General features: G+C 46.6%; 2 protein-coding genes and 1 long non-coding RNA gene across 13 annotated transcripts in view; 2 read left to right on the forward strand and 1 right to left on the reverse strand.

The window, feature by feature from the left end:
* NUTF2 (nuclear transport factor 2) overlaps positions 1 to 18,463 on the forward strand; it is a 52,267-nt gene extending 33,804 nt beyond the window's left edge. For 7 of the 10 annotated variants that reach the window (XM_037877891.2, XM_037877883.2, XM_037877889.2 and 4 more), the window contains 3 exons: positions 731 to 802; positions 8,183 to 8,281; positions 17,927 to 18,463. In XM_037877891.2, coding sequence (XP_037733819.1) covers positions 731 to 802; positions 8,183 to 8,281; positions 17,927 to 18,040 — 285 coding nt within the window. In that variant the 3' untranslated portion in view covers positions 18,041 to 18,463. The remainder of the gene's footprint in view (positions 1 to 730; positions 803 to 8,182; positions 8,282 to 17,926) is intronic. The other 3 variants (XM_037877888.2, XM_043526389.1, XM_037877886.2) reach the window with 2 other exon arrangements.
* Positions 18,464 to 18,745: 282 nt separating this feature from the next.
* LOC114021641 lies at positions 18,746 to 25,193 on the reverse strand. The gene is made up of 3 exons (XR_005222242.2): positions 25,051 to 25,193; positions 22,735 to 23,481; positions 18,746 to 19,842 (listed from the first exon to the last, which is right to left on the reverse strand). It is a non-coding gene; the product is annotated as an uncharacterized LOC114021641 (long non-coding RNA).
* Positions 25,194 to 25,217: 24 nt separating this feature from the next.
* The window catches only part of EDC4 (enhancer of mRNA decapping 4), a 59,730-nt gene continuing 59,470 nt past the window's right edge, over positions 25,218 to 25,477 (forward strand). Inside the window, exon 1 of one of the 2 annotated variants that reach the window (XM_037877881.2) lies at positions 25,218 to 25,347. In XM_037877881.2, the coding sequence (XP_037733809.1) occupies positions 25,272 to 25,347 (76 nt within the window). In that variant the 5' untranslated portion in view covers positions 25,218 to 25,271. The remainder of the gene's footprint in view (positions 25,348 to 25,477) is intronic. The other variant, XM_037877882.2, reaches the window with a different exon arrangement.

Here is a 25,477-nt window from a genome sequence, read left to right on the forward strand (position 1 = left end):
GAGATGAAAGCTGTCTGAATCACTTGAAAACCAGACTGGATGAAGTATTAGAATGGTTCTCTAGAAAGTTTTTTGCCTTTCCTGAAATGAACTGGGGGCCCTGATAGGACATGTCTATTTCTAATCTCTAAGTTTCTGTAAGTAATTGTACCAGATTTGTTAGCATAAATTCTTCATGCTCTCCATCTGTTCTGGGTGTGTCTGATGTCCTTTACTTCTCTTCCTGTCCTCCTGTAGTTTCCAGAAAAAACACCACCTGCTCTGACACAATTGAAGCAGCTTTTTGACCGATATATTCTGATTATGAAGTGTCGTCATTACCCAATCCCACAGACCACCAGGAAAAACCAGTTACTACTTGTATTGCTCCGTCTGCATTTGTTTTTTCCCCTCTCCCTTTAGGTAACTAATTTCCTTACCTTGTACCCTTGGCAGCCAGTAGTAAGTGACTCCTACCCTTATTAACAGTACTGGCAATCCATTGAGCTAGCTACAGGAGGCAGTGCACGTGTGTAATTGACATAACAGAATTAATTGCTCTGTAGAGAACCATGCAAACAGTTACAAGCCTCACTTTTCCTAGGGAAGCTGAGTGTAGCCAGTTTGAGCTCTGATAAATCTGTGTGCATGCACAGCATTGGTAAGTCTTCCCTTGCTGGCGTTATTGAAGAGAAATCGTTTATTTACTTTCCCAAGCAGGCTGTGACCAAATTTGTTTTGACTGTTTCAGATTGATGCATCATGCCTTACCTGGGAAGGGCAGCAATGCCAGGGCAAAACAGCTATAGTTGAAAAACTCTCCGTAAGTCTATGTAATGTTTTTTTCTAAATGAAATGTTTTGGGAAACAGCTCTAAAGATCTAAATTGTTTTGCTTCTTACACCGAAGATAAAATTTTCAAAAGTGTCTAAATCACATGTTCAGCAGTGACTGAGAGCCTAAACTTTGAAAATGGGTCTTAGGCTCCAGAGTGACTTAGGAGCTTTAGAACATGTTCCCTAGCACTCTGTGTAGGGAAACCTTTCCACTTCTGAGCTACTTCGTAAGACAGGTTTGAGTTTCTCTTCTGTCACAGGATTCTCTCTCATTGGGCTGTTCGGGGTACTCACCTCACTGAATGTATTCTTTTCTTGGCTCTTCCTCTGAGACAAGTTATTAGAAAACACACAGTGCAGTCCACTAGTTGAGACTCACAGCATTGACATATTCGCTTCTTGGGCTGGCTGGGACATTATTAATGGGATAAGATTCTGCTAGTTCTGTAGCTGTTGCTTATTCAGAGGTGATGACGCAGTATTCAAATATTGCTTTTATGGGACTTGGATTTCCGGTGTCCATTGCAACTCACAACTCTAGAGACACTCTGCTGTCCCTTGGGGACACTGCTCGCTTCCAGTGAATCAAGGGCCTGCAGGGATGTAGAGTCAATGTTAAACATCCACGTTCAGCATGAAAGCTGCTGCTGCTGCTGACAACAGGTAACGTGTAATTCTCTTGTCAAGTGAAAACCAAGTTCCCTGAAAGAAGAGTACTTGTGGCACCTTAGAGTCTAACAAATTTATTTGAGCATAAATAAGCTTTCGTGAGCTACAGCTCACTTCATCGGATGCAACTAGTTCCCGATCAAGCATTCTTACAACTACAATACCCACCTGCTGAAGTGAAGAAACAAATTGACAGAGCCAGACGAGTACCCAGAAGTCACCTACTACAGGACAGGCCCAACAAAGATAATAACAGAACACCACTAACCATCACCTTCAGCCCCCAACTAAAACCTCTCCAATGCATCATCAAGGATCTACAACCTATCCTGAAGGACAACCCATCACTCTCACAAATCTTGGGAGACAGGCCAGTCCTTGCCTACAGACAGCCCCCCAACCTGAAGCAAATACTCGCCAGCAAGCACACACCACACAACAGAACCACTAGCCCAGGAACCTATCCTTGCAACAAAGCCCATTGCCAACTGTGTCCACATATCTATTCAGGGGACACCATCATAGGGCCTAATCACATCAGCCACACTATCAGAGGCTTGTTCACCTGCACGTCTCCTCCCCCCCCACCCCCGACATTCCTCTTAACTGCTGGAAATGGCCCACCTTGATTATCACTACAAAAGGTTCTCTTTCCCTCCCCCCCCCCAATAGCTCATCTTAAGTGATCACTATCCTTGTAGTGTGTATGATAACATCCATTTTTTCATGTTGTGTGTATATAAATTTCCTCACTGTATTTTCCACTGAATGCATCCGACGAAGTGAGCTGTAGCTCACGAAAGCTTATGCTCAAATAATTGGTTAGTCTCTAAGGTGCCACTAGTACTCCTTTTCTTTTTAACTAGTTCCCTAGTTCATCTCCAAAGTCTGCAGACAGTCTCCCAGTTTTGTCAATTTGTGGAGTTCATTTTCTCCAGAAAATAGTGCTTTGAAACTCTAAAAGTCCCCGTTTCTTATTGCAGAGAGTGGGCTGTTTAATTCTCCCCATAATCTCTTAATTTCTGTTTTGCAGTTTGGCTCATGCAGTTAACTTAGCACATACAAGGCCTATAAGTGCAGACTCCAATTCCTCTAGAGATTGTGCTGCAGAGTCCTGCTATTGTGGGACTCTCTTTATTCCACAACTCCCCAGAAGACTCTGCAATCTGATCCTTTAGAAAGGAGGACGTTTCTTCAAGAAATAGTCTTTGGTTGCTGACCTTCTACAATGGAGTTGGGAGCACATTTGAAGAATGTCTGTACTTGAATGTACAGGAAATAGTGTTTTTAGTATGGAGCTATACCTATATCATAGAACTGGAAGGGACTTTGAAAGGTGTCACTGAGTGTGAGGGAGCCCGGGCCCTGCACCCCTCTTCCTGGGATTCACTGTGACTCTGTCAGCCAGTAAAACGGAAGGGTTATTGGACAATAAGGGGGTGGGGGGAGAGAGAGAACCTGGATTTGTGCTGGAAAAGGCCCACCTTGATTATCATACACATTGTAAGGAGAGTGATCACTTTAGATAAGCTATTACCAGCAGGAGAGTAGGGTGGGGGGAGAGAAAACCTTTTGTAGTGATAAACACCCATTTTTTCATGGTTTGTGTGTATAAAAACAAACATCTTCTGTATTTTCCACAGTATGCATCCGACAAAGTGAGCTGTAGCTCACGAAAGCTTATGCTCAAATAAATTGGTTAGTCTCTAAGGTGCCACAAGTACTCCTTTTTAGAGGGGAAACTGAGGCACCCCCACAATATTCAGAGAAAACATTAAGAACAGTCCCACTTCGTCACAAAAGGTCATAGAGTCCAGTCCCCCTGCTTTCACGGCAGGACCAAGTACCATCCCTGACAGACTTTTGCCCCAGATCCCTAAATGGCCCCCTCAAGGATTGAACTCACAACCCTGGGTTTAGCAGGCCAATGCTCAAACCACTGAGCAAACCTCCCCCACAATAGGGAAGGCAAAGGCAGCCCAGTTTCAAGCTTTAGGAGTTCCTGCATTAAAAATCCCTTCTCCCAAAGAGCTTATCTGAACAGGACCTAGCATTTGTCTGCACCCATGGGAATCCAAGCTTGTTAGACTGATTCTGTTCTGAACAGCGGAAGTTTGAGGAGGTTTTCCAGTGTCTGGGATTTGGGTGGGTTTTTTGTTTTTGTTTTGGTTTTTTTGCTGTGGGTTGCTCTAGAAGAGCTAGTCTCTTCAAAAACAAGGTGAACTTCAGCAGATATCAGCTGACCATTCCACCTCCAGCCGAAATCTCTCACCTTAGATGGCTTTGCTGTATGATAGCTCAACAGACCATTGGACCCTCAGCAGTGTTTTTTATAGACATGATATTTTTCAAAGTGTGGCTCTGGAGCTCTCTCTTGGATTCGTGAGGCTGGGGACCAACTGGCTAAGCAGCAGTTCTGCAAAAAAGGACCTGGGGATTACAGTGGATGAGAAGCTGGATATGAGTCAGCAGTGTGCCCATGTTGCCAAGGAGGCTAACAACATATTGGACTGCATTAGTAGGAGCATTGCCAGCAGATCGAGGGAAGTGATTATTCCCCTCTATTCAGCACTGGTGAGGCCACACCTGGAGTATTGCATCCAGTTTTGGGCCCCCCACGAAAGGATGTGGACAAGTTGGAGAGAGTCCAGTGGAGGGCAACGAAAATGATCAGAGGTTGGGGCACGTGTCTTACGAGGAGAGGCTGAGGGAACTGGGCTTGTTTAGTCTGCAGAAGAAGAGTGAGGGGGGATTTGATAGCAGCCTTCAACTTCCTGAAGGGGGGTTCCTAAGAGGATGGAGCTCAGCTGTTCTCAGTGGTGGCAGATGACAGAACAAGGAGCAATGGTCTCAAGTTGCAGTGGGGGACGTCTAGGCTGGATATTAGGAAACACTCTTTCACTAGGAGGGTGGTGAAGCACTGGAATGGTTTACCTAGGGAGGTGGTGGAATCTCCGTCCTTAGAGGTTTTTAAGGCCCGGCTTGACAAAGGGCTGGCTGGGATGCTTTAGTTGGTGTTGGTCCTGCTTTGAGCAGGGGGTTGGACTAGATGACCTCCTGAGGTCTCTTCCAACCCTAATCTTCTATGATTCTATGAATGTGACCACGCTGATGAGTGTTGTTCAAATACTAAATCTCAATCTGGGAAGTATTCATGTCAGCTCTATCCTATACTATTTGGACTCTCCAATTCAAAACAAAACTGCCTCTGGGTATCTGGTGTTCCCTTGTCCCTGACTGGAAAGGAAAGGCACTATGGCTCCCCAGATAGGAGCAGGAAGACCAGCCTAGGCGGCATCCCCAGGCCAGCTGAAAAGTTAGGCCAGACAAGTGAGCGTGATCACCAGACACTCAGACAACTGGCGTTTAAAACCTGGGCCCGTTGACTGACCTTTCTTGCATATGAAAATGTAGAGACACCACCTGCCTCAGGTTTCTTGTGAGCATCATTGCAGGGGAGTTTCCCTGCCTGATCCAGAGGGGGAAGTTGGGCTCTGGCTTCTCAAGGAAGAGCTCAGCGAATCAGAGGCTCAGTGATTTAACCTTTCCCCCCGCCCCCCACCACACCATTTAGCAGGCGAGTTACGGAAAGTGGTGCTGATCTGAGATTTCAACAGCTGTGAGTGCAGATTCTTCTTCGGCTGATTCCCCTGGACCCAGCCTAAAACAATATAGGCAGTGTCCACCAAAAATCACTGGGCTGTGTCCCTCGAGACTTTAATTTCCAGAACTGGAATGGTGGCACACCAGGATATGTGGAGTAAAAGTTCCCTTTACGTACCCTTTATGCGAAGGCTAGCAGTATGGGAAAAAACACGAGTGGGGGAGACTCAGGAAATGTTGAGTTAAGGTGGCATGTCCCACACAGCACTGAAAAGCTTGTTTGTGCAGGAGATGGAGCTTTCTTCAGGGCCAAACGGCCAGTGCAAGAATGTGAAACAAACTCCCACAGAAACTAAGCACATATAGTTCTCTCCCACTGCTTAATGCACTGCTGGAAGGCACTCGGATACTCTGATGATGAGGGCAGGATAAAATTGTATATAGAGTCGAAACATATCCCCAAACAGCCTTAACTCTGTCCCATGTGGATATCTCTCTCGGACCTGGGAACAGACCAGTACCCTATTTCTCCCTAACCCAAACCTGCTACTTTCTCTTTGCCCTGCTCAGCTCTCAATCTGCTCTGCTATTCATACAAGCCAGCAGACCCTCACTGTACTTCAGGGAGCACTTGCTGCTGGTTGGCAGAGTCTGAGGGACATGCCAGGTACTGTGATTTCCCTAGAAGGACTCACTAGGGAAGGGGATGGTTAAGGCTGTGTCTGTGTTCTGTGCAAAGTGTCACTGTAATTCCTTATCCTGGCTTTCCAGCATTTTGAGTTTGGGGAATTAAACTCCTGTGTTCTGAAAGGGCCTGAGGAGTGCAGGATAGTGCTGAGCACCTTCACTCCATGCTCAGTTTCTTTTGTGAATGCTCCCATTAGCCCTGCAGAGCCAACACAGCTGAGAGGGACCTGGTCTGTATTTCTTGTGCATCAACTGAATTGTTTACTTAGTTCCAGTCAATTACACTTGTGCAAATCCACGAACAGCAACAGGGTAGCACAGGTGTCATTAGAACCTAACTTTGTCTTCAAAATTTTTATTATTAATTGTGACTCTCTTTTATTTGTAGCCCCTAGAGGCGCCTCCCAGGATCAGGGTCCTACTGGCAGACACACAGTGAGAGACAGTGCCTGCTACAAATAGTTTGCAATTTAAATAAAAACAAGGTGGGAGAAGAGAAATAGTATTATCCCCATTTTACAGCTCATGAGTGAATGCTGTATCTTCATTGCAAAAAAGGAGTGTTTTTTAACATGGAGATCGCTAATGCTAAATAACACTGAAGCCATAGCCCCAGGCACAGAGATTAAGGGACTTGCCCAGGGTGTCACAGGAAGTCTGGCAGAGCTCAGAAGTGAATCCAGATCTCCTGAATCCTTGTCTATTGCCTTAACTTACAGAATAATCTTATATGATTCTTCTCTTGCATTTCTGAAGAAGGTTTTTTGGATTTAAAATGTGTGTATGGTTAAAAAGCACATAACCATACATAGGACCACTTGTGGTAAAAAGACAACAGCACATATAAGGGGAGCAGCAATCAAAATAAACTCAGATGGCATCTTACAGTGAAACCCCTTCAATCCACCTCCTGCAAATTTTCTTAGCAGCCACTAGGTCTGTTGGGCCAGGTGAGGAGCTATGGGACATTGCAAAGCAAGCAGGGTTCTGCTAAAATCTCAGAGATTCAGCCTGGGGAAATGTATCAGAAAATGAGGCTCAGAGGAAAATGGGCAAGGGGATTTGAATCAATGTCCTGGTCTAGCCTAACCCTTGGTTAGGTTAGCACTTGGTGTCAGGCAGACACATTATCGCCAATATGGCAAACATCTGCTCTCTAGAGTCTCTGCCACACGTTGGGTGCACAAATTCACTGCCACCAACACTGGCTTTTGTTGACCTGCTACTAAATGCTGCTTTTTGTTGTGCCCTCAAAGATGTTCTGTGTATGATGCTGAACTTAATAAACCTGCTGTATTAGCTATAGGTAGACTATTCCCTTCTACAAACTAACAATATAATTGTCATGCCCAACTTTTCTCTCGAATCTAGTGCTCATCAGCTGTTCACATGTGAGGTGCTTACTGAACCAGACTATATTAAAGAAAGCACCAGTTTCCAAAGTATAAGGGAAGCATTTTCTCCCATGTAGAAACAGAGATGCTCCCCCTACAGGTATATTTGATTAAACTTGACATTTCTGAGCCCTCTGCTGGCAGCCACTATACTAATGAGAAAGCAAAAGTTTGTGGTCTTTACTGGCAGGGCTCTGGGTATTGAATCTCAAATTGCATGCCACCTGCCTCAGTGATATTAGCATAGCTTTTGTTTCAAATTCAGCTCTTACGAGTATGAAAGTTCATATTGAACAGAGCTTCACCTCCATTTATAAAGCAACCATAAGGCGCTGTCTAGTTAGATTAAGAAAAAAGGTGAGTGCTTTTTAAGCACTCCTTAGCAGCTGATGGAGACAGAGTTCAACACCTTTAAAAATGGGTTAGCTGATTGTGGTCAACCTAGCTGAATGTAGCTTGGTAGTATTCAGTGGCCATCATATCCATGTGTCTGAAATAACTCAGGAGGGACAAATAAAAGGAGTGAAGGTGCTAGAAAGTGGAATACAGAAAGGAAAGAAAGGGAGAAGAGAATGGGGACTCTGAGATGAGAACCTACAATAACATAATTAATTATAAGTGCCTCTCTGGTGAAGATTTCTTGCAGCCTTTCACAGGGCTGGAAGGAACAACCAGGTTGTCACTCCAGAGAGACCAGGTTCTTTTCATTAAAAGGGTAGCTGCTAAATCTGACTTCCACTTTGAGATGGGGCTTATGGAGTATTTTGTTTATCTGCAAAATTAATTTTGTTCTTTAGTAGAAAGTCTTCAGAAAAACACAGGTACTCAGTTGCTGACCACCTGCATCTTTCTAGGGCACTGAGAATGTAAACTTATGTCTATTTTCAAACTAGTTCAGCTTCTTATGCCACTGCACTTAACTGATTTCCTACATGAAATGTGTATTGTATAGTAAATTCTAAGGAGGGGAACACTTCCTATCTACTCACCCTGTTCTTTTCCTTCTCATTGTAGAGCCTTCCTTTTCAAAAAATACAGCACAGCATCACATCACAAGACCATCAGCCCACACCTGACAGTTGTATACTCAGTATGGTTGTGGGACAACTTAAGGTAAACTCTCCTTTCCGTTACAGGGAAATAAATGCTAATGTCCTAATGTTTTCTTCAGGATACTTAATCATCTGATGTTTATAAAGCAGCTATGTACCTTGGAAGCACCTATTAATGCCTACATTGGCGTGTCATGCTTCTGGTGTAGAACATTTCCAAGAGAAACTGCTCGCCACGCTAGATTAAAAGCCCTTCGTAAAACCTCTGCACCTCAGCAATGTCATGGGAAGCATCACTTCTTTGGTTTGGCTTTTAGATGTACTGCTGTTCTCATTCATACTGAGGTCATGGCTGCAGTAAAGGTCTTAACTCAATGGTTCTCAACCTAGTTACCATTGTGGACCACATATGCGGCCCACGATGTGTTACGTGGGCCGCATCCAATACCGCGGGTTGAGAACCACTGTCTTAACTGATGCAGTTTCTGTTTAATGGCAGCTTGGTTCATAATTCTTCAGGAAGATGTAAATTTGGTTTCCTTGTTCATACAGTTTAGCAGTGCAGGCTGTGATGCCTCCATCTGCCCTCTGGTACAGCTGCTCCATGGAAGTGCAAGGACAGTCTAGTAGTTCTTCATATTAGTTGACAGTCCTTGTAATGGAGCCTTGCTATTCCATTTCTGTGCAGGCACTTGGGTTAAGGTTAGTCAGCCGCAGTATGGGAAGAGTAGGGCTGACTGATAGGGCACTTGGGTCAAATGCCCAGGGATTGCATCTGCAATCCTGTTCTGCCTCTTTCTGGCCAAAACTGATTCAGGAATGGTAATATTGTCTGAGTGAGCTCATGCCATCAAGAATTGAAGAGGTCCCTTCTCTGGAAGCTACTCCTGTTCTAAGTTCTCTCTAAGCCGCGTGGCCGTGCAGCAGGCTATAAAGGGCCGTGCAGCAGAGACCTGGAGAGGAGAGAGGTAGGGGGTGGATGGGGTCTGGGGAGGGGAGCAAGTTGAGGAGTGCAGGGCTGCCACCAGCGCTCGCTCGCCTCTGCCAGCGGGAAGAGGATGGCCCCTCCCCCGGAGCTCTGTGTGCTGTCAGCAGGGAGAGGGTGGGGGGGGAGTCCTTTGGCCCCAGCCCCAGGGCAGCCTGCCAGCACCCCAAACTCCTCATCGCCAGCCCCACCCTAGAGCCCACATCCCCAGCTGGAGCCGTCACACCTCCCTGCACCCCAACCCTCTGAAACTCGCCCTGAGCCCCCTCCCACACCCTGAATCCATCACCCCCAGCCAGAGCCCACACCCCAACCCTTTGCCCTAGAGCCCTGAGCCCCCTCCCACACTCCGAAACCCTCCCCTCCCCAGTAATTTTACGTGCACCAATATGGAGGTGATTTGTCACACATCACCGCCATATTGGTGCACATAACAAAATTCATTCCACACATGAGTGGGAAAAATTAGAGCGAACACTGCTCCAGATTATTTTTACCCACATGGCTTCAGTTTGCCCTGAACACACAATGTATACATTGTCACCTCTGCTGTGCTGTTGAACTAAATCAACCTCATTTTGGTCCTCCACCTCTCTGGGGGAAGAGCTGTGCTTACAAAGTCCTGAAGACAGTAGATTGAGAGGATTTGTTGGGTTTGTTTAGAATAAGAGTTGCCTTGTCCTTGAGGCCACAAAGTTCCTTAAAGAAACTAGCCAAAGCCAATTGCATTAACACTCAGTGAGGCATGCCAGAAACATGCTGGGTCCTGTGAGAGTGCATGGTGCCACGACAGGATCCCCAGCCCATCCAGCTTTGTGGCTAGCATGCTCCAGTTTCCTTCACAGAATACTGTCAATGTTTACTTCTTCAGACTCTGTAAACAGCGTGTTCTTGTCATCAAACCTCCAGCAGAATCTGGGATGGACTAAAGTGTCAGGCTGGATTTGAGTTATTTAAATCCCCTTGAGCCCCCAAAGGAGCTGATCTGCCCCACCTGCTCTAGTTGAGTAGTGGGGAAGAGCAGCTCTTGGCCTCACACCACCTGCTTCTGGACATTATTGAAACCTAAAACTACAGGTCTTCCTCTTTTAGTGAAGACCAAGAATTACCCTATAATTGGAACCCAGGTAGAAAATGGCAGCAACAACTACATTGTACCATCACAAATTATCCTTTGCGTTTCCCTCTATGTCCCCCTGTCTGTCTCATTCCCACCATGCCCCCTCTTCTCCCTCCCCCCAAGCTGTGGCTCATCCGTGAAAATTCTCATTGATGTAAAAGTATTGATTATTTTCAAGGGTGTGCTTTTCACTATGTTCTCCAGGTAGCCTTGGCCTTTGCTTCTGCAACTGCCCAGGCAGTCTCGTTCAGAATCGCTTCCCTCTCATGTGGGGCTGGGAGGCGAACATGGAGCTGACCTCAGAAGTTCAGCTCTCTGGCTTCCCAAGCCTTGGTGGCTGCACTGTTCTACCGGCAGCCCAGCTGGCCAGCCTATACTTCTGGCTCCCTAGCTGCAAGCTGGACTCCAGCTCTGGTCCACTAGCCTCTGCAGCTTGGTTCCATGGAACAGTGCTGCGAGCATGCAGTATGTACAATGAACTTAACCCCAGTGAGGAAGACTGCAGAGCAAGATGTCAGGCACCTGGCTGCAGCAAATAACTATTTCATGGCAAAAGTGCTAAATTCCATGTCTCTTTTGGGGCAGGGGGAGGTGGTGGTGAAGGGGGAATACTAAGTTTAACAGTCTCAGAATCTTAGCATGGGGCCCTGGTTTAGGTGCCTGTGGGCCCTTCATATCTGAGACACTTTCAGGTTCTCTGCCATCTCGGGCAGATGAAGCTGCAGTAGTTACACCACTCATGCTTTCAAGGTTATCTTCGTCACCATAAAGGGTAGGATTTTTTTTTTAAGTGGATCACGATTCTGCAGCAAGGGATGTATTTGGGGGTAAATCCTTTGGGTTCTGCCCTTAATCTCCTTAAGGAATAGGCTCTGTAAACTGTTAGGTTTCTGGTTGTGCAGTAGGATGGACCCCACCATGGACAATCATAGAATCATAGAATATCAGGGTTGGAAGGGACCACAGGAGGTCATCTAGTCCAACCCCCTGCTCAAAGCAGGACCAATCCCCAACTAAATCATCCCAGCCAGGGCTTTCTCAAGCCTGACCTTAAAAATATCTAAGGAAGGAGATTCCACCACCTCCCTAGGTAACCCATTCCAGTGTTTCACCACCCCCCTAGTGAAAAAGTTTTTCCTAATAGCCAACTTAAACCTCCCCCATTGCAACTTGAGACCATTACTCCTTGTTCTGTCATCAGCTACCACTGAGAACAGGCTAGATCCATCCTCTTTGGAACCCCCTTTCAGGTAGTTGAAAGCAGCTATCGAATCCCCCCTCATTCTTCTCTTCCGCAGACTAAACAATCCCAGTTCCCTCAGCCTCTCCTCATAAGTCATGTGTTCCAGTCCCCTAATCATTTTTGTTGCCCTCCGCTGGACGCTTTCCAATTTTTCCACATCCTTCTTGTAGTGTGGGGCCCAAAACTGGACACAGTATTCCAGATGAGGCCTCACCAATGTCGAATAGAGGGGAACTATCACGTCCCTCGATCTGCTGGCAATGCCCCTACGTATACATCCCAAAATGCCATTGGCCTTCTTGGCAACAAGGGCACACTGCTGACTCATATCCAGCTTCTCATCCACTGTAACCCCTAGGTCCTTTTCTGCAGAACTGCTGCCGAGCCATTCGGTCCCTAGTCTGTAGCGGTGCATGGGGCTCTTCTGTCCTAAGTGCAGGACTCTGCACTTGTCCTTGTTGAACCTCATCAGATTTCTTTTGACCCAATCCTCTAATTTGTCTAGGGCCCTCTGTATCCTATCCCTACTATGTTTCAGAGTAACAGCCTTGTTAGTCTGTATTCGCAAAAAGAAAAGGAGGACTTGTGGCACCTTAGAGACTAACCAATTTATTTGAGCATAAGCTTTCGTGAGCTACAGCTCACTTCTTACTGGATTCTTGGATTCTTAGTGTATCTGAGCAGAAACAGTACAACAGTCACGCTTTCACTGGCAAAAAACTTCTTAAACAGATATTAAACTAGCCTCCCAAAACTCATCTTGGGGGTAGTGGTAGTAAAATCCCCCCCCCCCCCCTTTTTTTTTTTTTTTTGAAATAATAATCACGATGGTCAGGATGAGCAAGCAGATTTTGTAGCTGGGCTAGTATTTTGTCATTACTTTACACATCTGGAATTAGTGTGGGAAGGATAAACTAAATTCTCCCATGTATCCTAATTTTGTTCCCATCACTTCTTGCTGCTTCTCCCTTCCCTGAAGGCCTCCACTGCTGTTGAGCATTTGTTTGTTCAGACAGGAAGAGGAGACAGCGTTTGAGGCCTATAGGTTCTACCTGCACCAGCCAAATCCAGCAATGATTATGGCACCCTGTGTTCTTGGAACTTCTGTCTAGTTATGTGTGTATTTGTTTTTTCTCCTGCTCAGGCAGACGATGACCAAGTTCTAGGTTTTCACCAAACCTTTTTGTTGAAAAGTTTTCAAGGTGCTTGGGTGTGCACCAATGAAGTCTTCAGGCTAGCCCTCCACAACATTTAACCTCTGCCCTCTCTCCGTCTCTGGTGGTCTTCACCCTCCTTCCTGAGTAAGGCATGCTCTCTGCTGGCTCTTACACCTTGATTGATCTTGTAGTGTCTGAGTAGCATGGCTGTTGCTTGTGCATTTTCAAAGCAATATGGCAAATCTTTGGATCTCCAACTGCTCCTTTATGGGGTGTGGTTTTGGAAGCGATTACTACAGAATTAATTCAGAATAACTAATTCTGTATGTAAAGTGTCCAATAGTGTGTTTGATTTGAAAAATGAAATATGCAGCTTGTATCACTTGAGAAACTTGGATGTTTGTGCTGCATGGTGAACACTTATCTGGCAAGTTTCAAACAATGCTCTAAGACATGATGAAAATCTGAAAGAACCTGTGACATTAAGGCTATGTCCACACTAGCATTTTTGTCGGTAGAACTTTTGTCAGTCAGGGGTGTGAAAAAACACAACCCTGACCGACATAAGCTTCACTGACAGTGCTGTCCACACCAGCGATTTTATGTCAGCGGGAGATGTTCTCCCGCCGACATAGCTACGGCCTCTCATTGGGGGTGGTTAAATTATGCCAATGGCACAGCTCCCTTCCCCTTGCATAGAGCAGCTACACAGGAGACCTTACGAAGCTGCAGCTGCAGCAGTACAGCTGTGCCATTGTAAGGTCAGTAGTGTAGACGTAGCTTAATTCTTTGCCTTGAGATCAGAGGTACATTCCAGAACAGTAATTGGGTGCCAGAGCTAAGCTGTAAAATAGGGATGGTGGCCAAAACCAAAGATAAATGTCTTCCTGCATACAAGAAGTATAAAAAGCAAAAGGGATGAAGTGGAATGCCTGGCAGTGGAAGAGGAGCCTGACCTGAATGGCATTACTGAAACGTGGTTGGTTTCCAAAAATCAGTGAGATACTGTGATACCTAGTAACCAGCTAAAAAGGAAGGGCCGATTTAGTCTGCAGTGCTGGTGGGAGTAGTACTGTAGCTTGAGTCCCTGGAACATATGCAGAGGTGGTGGGAGTAGAACTGTACCTAAAGAGACTCCCTACAACGTGTTTCAGAGTAGCAGCCGTGTTAGTCTGTATCCGCAAAAAGAACAGGAGTACTTGTGGCACCTTAGAGACGAACCAATTTATTTGAGCATAAGCTTTCGTGAGCTACAGCATCCAGTGAAGTGTGCTGTAGCTCTCGAAAGCTTATGCTCAAATTTGTTAGTCTCTAAGGTGCCACAAGTCCTCCTTTTCTTTTTCCTTAAAACATGAGACAGAATTTGAGTGAAGAGGCCCATTCAGTCTAGTCTGCGGAGATGCAAATGCCAAGTTATACAAATACGCTAGTAGAGTTGTGTACTAATGGCCTCTGGGTCAGGAAAAAATACTGTGTACAATGTGGAGGTAACAAAAATCAAATAAAGCAGTAATAATGGGTGACTTCATTCTGTAAACTGGTCAAAAAGACAATAGAATGTTAGGAACTATTAGGAAAGGGAGAAGATAATAAGACAGAAAATATCATACCACCATATAAATCCATGGTACACTGACACCTGGAATACTGCATGTATTTCTGGTCGCCCCATCTCAAAAAAGATATATTAGAAATGGAAAAGGTACAGAGAAGGGTAATAGAAATGATTAAGGGGATGGAAAAGCTTCCATATGAGGAGATTAAAAAGACTGGGACTATTCAGCTTGGAAAAGAGACAACTAAAATCATGAAAGGTGCGGAGAAAGCGAATAAAAAAGTGTTATTTACCCCTTCACATAACACGTGAACCAGGGTCTCCTAATGAAATTAATAGGCATCAGATTTAAAACAAACAAAATGAACACACAACACACAGTCAACCTGGGGATATTGTGAAGGCCAAAACTATGACTGGATTCAAAAAAGAATAGATACGTTCATGGAGGATAGGTCTGTCAATGGCTATTAGCCAAGATGGTCAGTGATGCAGCCCCATGTTCTGGGTGTCTCTAGGCCTCTGACTGCCAGATGCGGGACTGGACGACAGGATGGCTCACTTGATGATTTTCCTGTTCATTCCCTTTGAAGCATGTGATATTCACCATTGTTGGAAGACGGGATACTGGGGTAGATGGACCATTGGTCTGACCCATATGGCCGTTCCTATTGTCAGTCTGGTCAGCAAAGGGTTAAAAAAGCAGTTTAAATTTTTTGAAACTGCTAGTTCTGAAGGAGTTGATCAGAGCGCTAGTTGAGCCATTAAATAACCGTGACTGCAGCGTAGCTATGCTCAACATCCTCAAAGAAGAAAGGTACCAAAATCCAGCATAGTGACACTTCCCTTTGGAAAGGGGAATCGCAAAAAGAGAAACTAGTCCAACCCTGCTGTTAAAATCCATAGCTTAGCATGCAGGTGGCATGCAGCCAATAATAAAGGCACAAGGGAAGCAGGAAGGCAAGCAAAAGGGTGTGTTTAAATGGCTGTTGATGGCTTTGGTAGGAAGGGATCCCAGCTAAATGGTATCCATTCAGGAGATGGAAACCCAGCCCAAATTAAGCCAATAAACAAGCTCTTATCAGTGATGGAATTTACCTCTTACTGTGTAATCACTTAGCTTCATTCATAGCCCTTTGTGAGGTTCTCTGCCAAGGAGGTAGGGAACCTCAAAGGACTTTGGAAGGCACGCATTTTAAGCTGTGAAAGAAATATTCCTCTACCTACTGAACGAACAAATCTGTGGAAGTCTTTGCCACAAAATATCAAGCACTAGCAAGAGTTTAGGATTCATAAAAGGCATAGATATTTGTATGAATTATGAGAAAAATCCATAGTTATATTTGATAGGTTAAATCTAGGAGTGATATAAATCCTCATGTTTTAGGGCATAAACCAATCTCTAAATGAGGTGAGACGCTTCCCAGAAGGGCAGATTATTCCATTATTGTAAGCTGCTAGCATTTTCCTCTGCAACATCTGGTGCTGGCCATTGTCAGAGGCAGAGTAATGGGACTAGCTCAGGGGTGGGCAAACTTTTTGGCCGGAGAGCCACATTGGGGTTGTAAAACTATATGGAGGGCTGGGTAGGGAAGGCTGTGCCTCCCCAAACAGCCTGGCCCCCTCCCCCTTCCCGCCCCCTGACTGCCCCCCCTCAGAACCTCCGACCCCATCTAACCCCCCCTACTCCTTGTCCCCTGACCACCCCCTCCCGGGACCCCACACCCCTGACAGGCCCCCTGGGACTCCCATGCCCTATCCAACCCCCCCTTTTCCCCATCCCCTGACCGCCTCCACCCCATCCCGCCCCCCGCTCCCTGTCCCCTGACTGCTGCCCCGGGACCCCGCCCGCCCCCTTACCGTGCCGGAGCTAGCCACACTGCTGCGCTGCCCGGCAAGAGCGGCGGGCCAGAGCACTAGCGGCGCGGAACGCTCAGGCTACAGGGGATGGGGAACACTGGGGGAGGAGCTCAGGGGCTGGGCAGGACGGTCTTCTGGGCCGGCTGTGACCTGCGGGCCGTAGATTGCCCACCTCTGGACTAGCTGGACCATTGGTCTAATCTGGTTTGGCAGTCTCTGTTCACACTGTGCTGATGCCATGAAGTCTCTATTCAGAACTTCAGAGCTACTACAGTTCTGTTCCCACTGGAATTCCCTTTAGATTTACTTGCTTATTGATGCTCAGAGGAGAATAGAAAATACTTGATTTAATATTGAGTTGCAGACCTGCCAAAGCAATTTAATCTGACACTCTTGATCCATGGCTATTGGTTAGGGAAGATGCAAGCTCTTATAACTTGAAGAATGGAGCAGTGGTGTCAACTTCTGTTTGTGGCAGCTCTAAAATATATCTATAAACTTTTGGGGAAGAGATGAGAATCACTCGTACGAGGCCACAGTATGTTCCATCTCCTGTGAGATGGGAATCCATTCTTAGGCAACCATTTGGCCTCTCTGGTTAAAGCTGTATTAAGTCACTTTCTGCAGAGCACTTGCATGTTTCTGTTCCAAAGAGATCTCATACTAACAAACACATATTTCTTAAAGCATGTGGTGTGGGCTTTGAGTTGGAGAGTCTAGTTTGGTTCTTCGCTTGGTCCTGGGGTGGGTCTTGGGTCACCCTGAAGTAACCCCTCAACCTGGTCAGGAGCAGTGCTGCTGAAGACAGGTGTACGTGACTGCAAGACGTAACCAAAGTTCTTGAGGTTGTGGTGGGCAGAGCATTGTGCGTGTAGGCTGAGCGTAGTGCCATCCAAACTAACAGTTTCAGTTACTCATTATTTATAATCTGGCATTAAATACCCCAAATCTGGGTTTTCCAACATTTTAGTGTAAACCACATCTTATAGAGATCCTCATGGACACTTAACATCTCATTCGTTATCCCAGGACATCCCATGGCAACCACAGCAATCGTTTACATGGAAAAGTAACATTATGATGGTAACTCACATATTTAGCTTTTCTTAATGCAGACTACCACCTGGAAACAAAGAGAAGAGTTAGTAACACGTAACCAGTCAGCTCCGCATGGTCCACCCTCTGGAACCTTCTCCCTAAACCATCATGGTGCTACATCCTTAGGCCAAGTTACTGCTGCTGACTTCCATGGAAACTCCCTTCTAAAGCCAGTCCCCACCACGGCAGTTACATCACAAACTAACTTCTTACCAGACTGTGGTTTATTTTAACATAATGCACTACTTCATTGACTTTCATATGACTTTTTTACACTTAACCAAATCACTATTTCAGTTTGTTGCTGGGCTGTTCTTTTGGGGCCAGAATAAGGAGTACTGCTGAAACCACCAGTTTGTGTGAGTGCAGTTGCATCTTTATCTGTAGGAGGCAAGTGCTGCTGTAACAATAATAAATCTGTGCTAAATCTCCAGTGGCTTTAGAGAAACTCTGGCTTTAGGTAAGCTGCACTGAGGAAATCCTACATCACTGAATTAAAAATACGGTGTGAACATCTAAGAGGAGAAATCCCTGGCTATCTTAAAGCTGAATGGTATTGTTGGGAGGTGTAAGGTACATTGTAGAGCATGACATCACTGTTGGCATCAGCTGCTGAATCTTGTGTTTTGAATATATTTGGCAAAGTGAAGAGCTTTTTAAAATCTTTTTTTCCCTCCCCTCTCCATAGGCTGACGAAGATCCTATCATAGGATTCCACCAGATATTTATATTAAAGAACATCAATGATGCCTGGGTTTGCACCAATGACATGTTCAGGCTAGCACTGCACAACTACGGCTGAGCTGGTACCCCCAAGGCACCTGTGCTTTCTCTTTCTCCTCTCCTTTACTGATATATTCACATTCACGGAACATTCCAAATATCCTACACAAACCTGCAACACCGCAGTGAGCGAGCGAGCAAGATCCATGACCTGCCCTTCTGCCAAGTTTACGTTGTGTCACTAGATGAGTTTCTTGTGCATGATGTTTGGAAGTTAGACTTAGCTGCATTTGACAAGAGAAATGTGTGTTGTACCAGCATGCCTTGGAAAGAATCCATAATGCAAAAGGTTGTCTCTTTATGTACTGACCAGTTGCTCTAGTAACCCAAAGAAATGAAAGGAAAGAACAGCAGCCTGTACAGCCCAGATACTGATTTGTTCAGATGTTTCAATGCTACATTATACAATAATAAAACCATGAGATTTTCTTAACAGTTTAAATTGTTTTAATGACTTGGATGTTGAGTGCATAACCATAAAGTCTTTAGTCAGTTCTTTGGATTTCTTGTGTCTACCTGGCTGTCTACACTTACAAACCTGAAAATCCACCTAACCCTTTAGTTCTAACTGTACACTTGCATCACGTCTCTTGCAGCTGAACATCAGTCCTAATATGCCTTGGCCACAGATCTCTTCCTCTCTCCCGCCCCCCTCCTTCAGCAGCCAGAGGTGGAGGCTTGTGGTTCATATTTTCATGTGCCCTGTAAAGTCAGACTTCAGTTGTTTAAGCATTTTTTTAGTCTTTATTTTATGCAGAACAGACAGAAGGTAATGCACAAAGTTGACAATCATGGCAATATGTATTAGTTACGTGTCTTGTCATAACACTCGTTATGGTGTCAATCATCGCTAAGTCCTTCCAGCTAAATATACCAACTGTATTTCCTCTGTGTTCTACCGCTCTGGGTAATGTAGCCTCCAGCTTTCTGAATTGCCAATAGAACTTTGTTTTTTTGCATGTCTCCCTCTTCTCAAAATTGCATTTAATGCCAATGTCCTAGCCAAATTCCCACTCTAAGTAACTACATTCAGCCTCTAAACTTCCCCTGTGGTTTGAATTGGGTATGCATTCAAACTCTGTTCTAAACCGGTATATAGTGTTCTTGTTGATATGCAGTCAGCTGCCGCACGCCACCCCAGAGGGGGCAGCATTTCATAGGTGAAGGGATTCCTATATTTGAGTAATTCTAGATTTTTTTTCATAGTAAAAGATGCCACATTAACTAGATTGCATCACTTACGGCTGACTAACCTGATGGGTCCAGATTTTCAAAAGTGCACAGAACTCAGCTGCTCTTATTGTGACACTTACGGCCAGGTTTCCAAGAGAGCTCAGTACACAGTGTGCTCGGCTCTCTTGAAAATCTGGTCATGTATTTTGGTCCCTAAATGGGAGTTGAGCTCTCCTGAAAACAGGCTTTGGGCTCTCTCATTGATGTGCTCACCACACTGTCTTTGTTCCACTCTAACTTGCTGTTCACCTCAATTTTAAATGGGCAACAAGGAATAGAAGTAGCAGACTGTTAATTTCCTATTATTGCTTCTCTGCTCTAGAAATAGTATCACAATGTTCTATTAATCCCATAATAGAAGGATTAGTCCTTATCAGAAAAACCCTTATATACGAAAGGGCCATTCTTCATGGTCCGGGGCTATTATTTTTTGATCTCAACATAGGAAACCCGCCCCTCTGCTATTAGACCTTAGACCCATCTTCTTCCAGTCTGTTCTCGAATTAGAAAGAGAGAGGAGGCTGGCTCTAATAGAGTTGACTCTCTAATCGAATCTTTCTTCAGAGTAGCAGCCGTGTTAGTCTGTGTCTGCAAAAAAGAACAGGAGTACTTGTGGCACCTTAGACTAACAAATTTATTTGAGCATAAGCTTTCGTGAGCTATAGCTCACTTCACTGGATGCATGCAGTGGAAAATACAGTAGGGGGATTTTATATACACAGAGAACATGAAACAAGGGTGGTTGCCATATACATTGTAACGAGAGTGATCAGGTAAGATCTGTTATGCAGAAAGATCCTGCCCACTAAACCCAGAGACCCCTTAGCATCCAACTCTATAACTTGCTCTTGCAAGAGAGCTACTTAATTACTAGGCTAAAGGAGTGATGCTTCCTATCAATCTTAGTCTGACCATTATTTCACATGCTCCCCTCTTACGCTTTACAAACCTTCTGAAATTCAGAGAACGGTCCAATCAGCTGCCCCAGAACGTTTCTTGCCTATTTAACTTCTTGCATTGCAATAAGTTTCTTCCCCTTGGTAGTTCAGCCCTGGCTCCCTATCTAGAGAAGACACAAGTGCCAGTTCTACTTCCTATAGAAGCCAGTGCTACATAAAATACTTCTGGGAGGCTGCAGCTCGTTCACTGAGCAAGGGTAAGGGGAGAGACACTTGCTCTCTTAGTTACGGCTTCAGCTCAAGGACTGCTTTAAAGAAGCCATTTATTCCAACGTAAACTGTTGCTCTTGCACTGCTGCCCATATCTCACTGCCAGTGTTGGAGTGAATTCTGAAATAGCCACGTACAAATGTAGGGGGACTGCCTGAAGGGAGGAGGAGAGGGGATGTTATTGCCCCTCTTAACTACTCTAGGTGGGGAGAATGATGCATTCTATAAACCCAGGATTCTCATTCCAAAAAGCCTGTCTTGTCCTGCCCACCCTGGATGAAACTTTTGGGATCCTCTCATGGTACCATGCTTAGCTGGAAGGTCATGTTGGCCTTAATATTAGCAGTGTTAATAGCCATATTAAAAAGATGCCTTAAGAAAATTCCCCAAATGTGATTATTGCAGACAACCTATCTAGTCCTTATGGAACATCACATGTTGACTTGAAGGTGGGAAAAGGAAAAGCATGTTCCTTGTCCCTAAGAAGGGAATGACTGGCTTCTGTTCACACTGAATAACTTGGAACCTTCCCCTTGGTGGCACATATGTATTGCAGTTATAGCTGCCTTGGACAGCTAACTAGAATTGTCTTGGCTGAAGAAAATGGGTTCTAACCCTAACTCAAATTGGAGGGGAAGAATTTCTAAGCTAATCTGCACTATAGACTTTAAACATCTTCAGTTGTGTGCAATAAGCAGTGTTGGGTGTTTGACCACCTAGCTCTGTACTCTGTATTAGCTATTATGCCAGAGCTGCTCTCTTGTGAATAGACTGGAAGACCATTGCGCTACTTGCTACAGAAATAGAGTGACCTCTTTAACTCTTGATGCTCTAACATTGCTCCAGATGTGACCCTCCTTGGAATACCTCTGGGTCATGAGTTCTCTGTCCACTAGATGTAAACATGAAAATGTGCCACCAGCAGTTATCTGGCTTATCAGAAGAAAATGGAAAAAACCTGATGCAGTCATTGAATGATACAGAGCTTACACAATGTTTTGTGACGGGAAATCTATGTGCTTACAGAGGAAAACAGGTCTTTAAAATTGTAGGCCTATGTACAGCAATAGCCTTGTGGGTCAATTTAAGTCAGGTGAACAGGTGTGTGGAGTAAGACTATACATTCAGTATATGCTCTACTGTATAATGATGGCTTGTTATGATTGTACCTGTGACCAATGTGTTAAATCAATAAAGGTTTTCTTCAACAAAGGTTGCTTGCTTGGGCTCAAGCCAAGAAACCAGAGATTAGATTATGGCTGGGTCCTAACACTGGAAAAACTAGACCGGGGAAGAGCCGAGAACAGCTCAGCTTTACTGGAGTATTCCTGCCATTGGGTGTGAAATATCTCAACCTACCAACTCAGCTGCTAGAGGGAATGCAGACCTCCTCGCTGCTCAAACTAGTGCACTGCTGGTAAGCTGAGTTTATTGGGTTATGGTGCTTTGCCCACTCTTAAGGGAAATTTAGACTCCTCATCGTGATGACAACTTACAGGCTGAAGTTCTTGTTACCAAAGATCTTGGAGCCCCTAAATGCGTTAGATGTGACTTCTCCTCCTGAATCCTATTTGCAGTGACAGGGAGCTGCTTTCAGACTGCATTGTCTGTGTTAGCTTCCTCTAAAGGACACGGCTTTGTTATTTCTCACATCTACCAGTTTTCACATACCACCTTAATAGCGATGGGTTTTATGATTGGGGAGGGGGTCCTGTTAATCTGTGCTCATTTAACAGTTGTTCAGCCACAGACTCACGTTATCCAATCTCCTGTTGGTCCCAAAAGAGTGAGTAGAATTGAGGCTGCCTTCAGTGTGACTGCAGCCTAGGTGCAATGCCATAACCTTGGGTGTGGCTATAAACTTGCTTTAGGATGAAGGGTGCTGTCTGGTCCCATCATGGAGAGGGAAAGAGAGCTTACTTGGGAAAGCACGAAGCTGTGCTCTGCTTTGTTTGGCTGACAGGAACCCCAAACTGACCTCATGTGAAGGATTTATTTGACTTTGACCCAAGGAAAGCTTTTCACTCCTTTGTCTAAAGATACAGATAACATTTCATCTCACCATGTCTCCTTATTTGTACTGATCTGCGCCACAATACATGTGTGTGGTTCTGTATCCATCCTTTACCTCCTCCACCCTCAGACTGCTGCACTGTTGTTGTTGAACATGGGCCCTGAGAAGCTCAGTTTAAATAGAATGCTTTCCCTCCTCCAAGAGCAAATCAGACCCCTCCAAGCCAGGCTGTAGTCATGAATTTCAGGCCCACTGTCTTCCTTAGCCTGATCTCCTGTCAAAATGCAGAGCACTTACCTAGGTATCCTTGATCCAAACCAGAACCTGTAAGTGAAGACTTGCACCACTGTTGCCTCCCCTCTTCTCTATAGCAGTTGCCCAGTTGGAAAGAGATTGGAATGATGCATATAGCTGAGACCACTACATTCCTTGCTAGCCCAGTTCAAGGAGGATTAGGCCTGTTTGGGTCTGAAAGTAGCTTTTGTATTAGCTAGGGCCAGGCACCCAAGCTTTAGTGTGAGGGGGAGATAAACGTTTATGCTTGTGAATGGAAAGGATCTAAAAGTGGTGGAAGGTGTTCAAGGCAGAGGATCCATTGCTTCTGTTTAACTGGGAGGGGGCAGCCCATTATGGCAAGAGGAAAAGATGGTTTCAGTGCCATGTCATCCTGCTCCCTTTGCTTTTCTTTGAGAAAATAGTCCTAGTCTGTTTCCTTCCATTCCCAGGGCAGAAGGAGTCTCCTAGTGCCTTCCCGGCCCCCAAACAGAGCAGGCAGCAGAGAGCCCCAGGGCTCACACCTGCCACAGGAAGACAGGAGCTGAGACAGTCCTTGTCCTTGAAGCTGCTTCAGGAGCTCTCTAACAGGATTCACCCTGCGCCCCCTGGGTGCATCTCTCTTAGTCCACAGCACACCTGCTCCTGTTCCCTAGGGATCATCAATCTGCCTTGGATCCTGGAGCTGTGGAGGTCCTATTTGGAAGAGGCAGTGGAATATGCCCAACCACAGGCAGAAGGCTTTCCTTTCAGAGCAGTGAATCGGTTTGCCTAGATTAGGAAGAGAGGACAAGGTTAGATTGGGGCTAACAAACACGTGTTAGGTAGTCTTTCCTTTTTCTTAGTGAAGCTGCAGATTAATACTTTTGACCTTGATTTAGCTAATCTAGGTGAACCTTGACCAGCAAAATCAAGACAAAAGGTGTTAAGATGGGTCTGCAACAGAGAATTTCTCATGGTTGGGTCAAGGTAGAAAACACGGTGGCTAGCCCTGAGACCTCTCTCTTTAGTTCAGCCAAATCCTATAGGTATGTCTACACTGCAATAAAAGACCTGTGGCTGGCCCAGGACAGCAGACTTGGGCTCACGGGGCTCGTCATGCAGGGCTAGAACATTGCAGTGTAGACATTTGGGCTTAGACTGAAGCTTGGGCTCTGAGTCCTCAGGAGGTGGGGAGAGTGTCAGAGTGCAGGCTCCACCCTGCACCGGAGTGTCTATGCTGCAGTTTTATGGCCTTGCAGCCTGAGTCAGCTGCCCTAGGTCCCTCTGTGCCTTAGATGCACAGGTGACCCCTCAGAAGCAAGGAAATGACACCAACTTTCTCTTTGAGGTGGTAGCAGAATCTCCACAGGGCGCTCAGGTGCTGCCTCTGCTGGTCCATAGGACCCTCGGCCTTGATGGGGCAGAGGCAATTCAGGCAATACCCCCTGCCCCGTAACAATAGCTCCCGACACACCCCGTCTAACAATGCCCCCTCCCCCCCGTAACAATGGCCCCCGACCCACCCCGTCTAACAATGCTCCCTCCCCCCCATAACAATGCCCCCCGACCCACCCCGTCTAACAATGTCCCCTGCCCCGTAACAACGGCCCCCCCGACCCACCCCGTCTAACAATGCCCCCTCCCCCCGTAACAACGGCCCCCCCGACCCACCCCGTCTAACAATGCCCCCTCCCCCTGTAACAACGGCCCCCCCGACCCACCCCGTCTAACAATGCCCCCTGTCCCGTAACAATGCCCCCCGGACCCACTCCGTCTAACAATGCCCCCTGCCCCGTAACAATGCCCCCCCCGACCCACCCCGTCTAACAATGCCCCCTGCCCCGAAACAATGCCCCCGACCCACCCCGTCTAACAATGCCCCCTCCCCCCCGTAACAACGGCCTCTGAGCCACCCCGTCTAACAATGCCCCCTGCCCCGTAACAATGCCCCCCGACCCACCCCGTCTAACATGCCCCCTGCCCCGTAACATGCCACCGGACCCACCCCGTCTACAATGCCCCCTGCCCCGTAACAATGCCCCCGACCCACCCCGTCTAAACAATGCCGCCTCCCCCTCGTAAGCAAACGGCCCCTGAGCCACGCCCGTCTACCAATGCCCCCTCCCCCCGTAACAACCGCCCCTGAGCACCCCCGTCTAACAATGCCCCCTCCCCCCCCGTAACAACGGCCCCTGAGCCACCCCGTCTAACAATGCCCCCTGCCCCGTAACAACGGCCCCAACGGCCCCCCCGAACCCCACCCCACCCCGTCTAACAATGCCCAATGCCCTGCCCGTAACAATGCCCCCCCGACCCACCCCGTCTAACAATGCCCCCTGCCCCCCCCACGATACCTACTGACAGACACACATCACGCTCCGGCCGCCGGTCAGGGGGGGTCTCCGGACAGTGGGGGCGCGGCCAGCGCAGGGGAGGGGGACTCTCGCCCACGGCCTCTGGTTCGCTCGGAACGTGCCTGACCAGGGCTGGTTTCCGGGGGCCGCGGTGGCGGACGGACCGGAAGCGGAAGTGGAGTCGGCGGGTCTGACGGAGCTGGGAGCGTAGCGGGAAGCGGGCCCATGGCCTCTGCCAGCATCGACATCGAGGAACGCGACCAGCACCTGAGGGACATCCTCAAGCTGGACCGGCCGGCGGGTGAGGGCCCCGAGACTGTCCCGCCCGTGCCCCCGCTGGGGGCGCGTCTCGTCTGGCTGCCCCCCGCCCGTGTCCCCGCCGGGGGCGCCCCCCCCCCCGCTTGTAATCCCTCCGCGGCCCCCCCCCGTCA

The sequence above is a fragment of the Chelonia mydas genome, chromosome 12 (genome assembly GCF_015237465.2).
Source record: "Chelonia mydas isolate rCheMyd1 chromosome 12, rCheMyd1.pri.v2, whole genome shotgun sequence".
Taxonomy (NCBI): Eukaryota; Metazoa; Chordata; order Testudines; family Cheloniidae; genus Chelonia; species Chelonia mydas.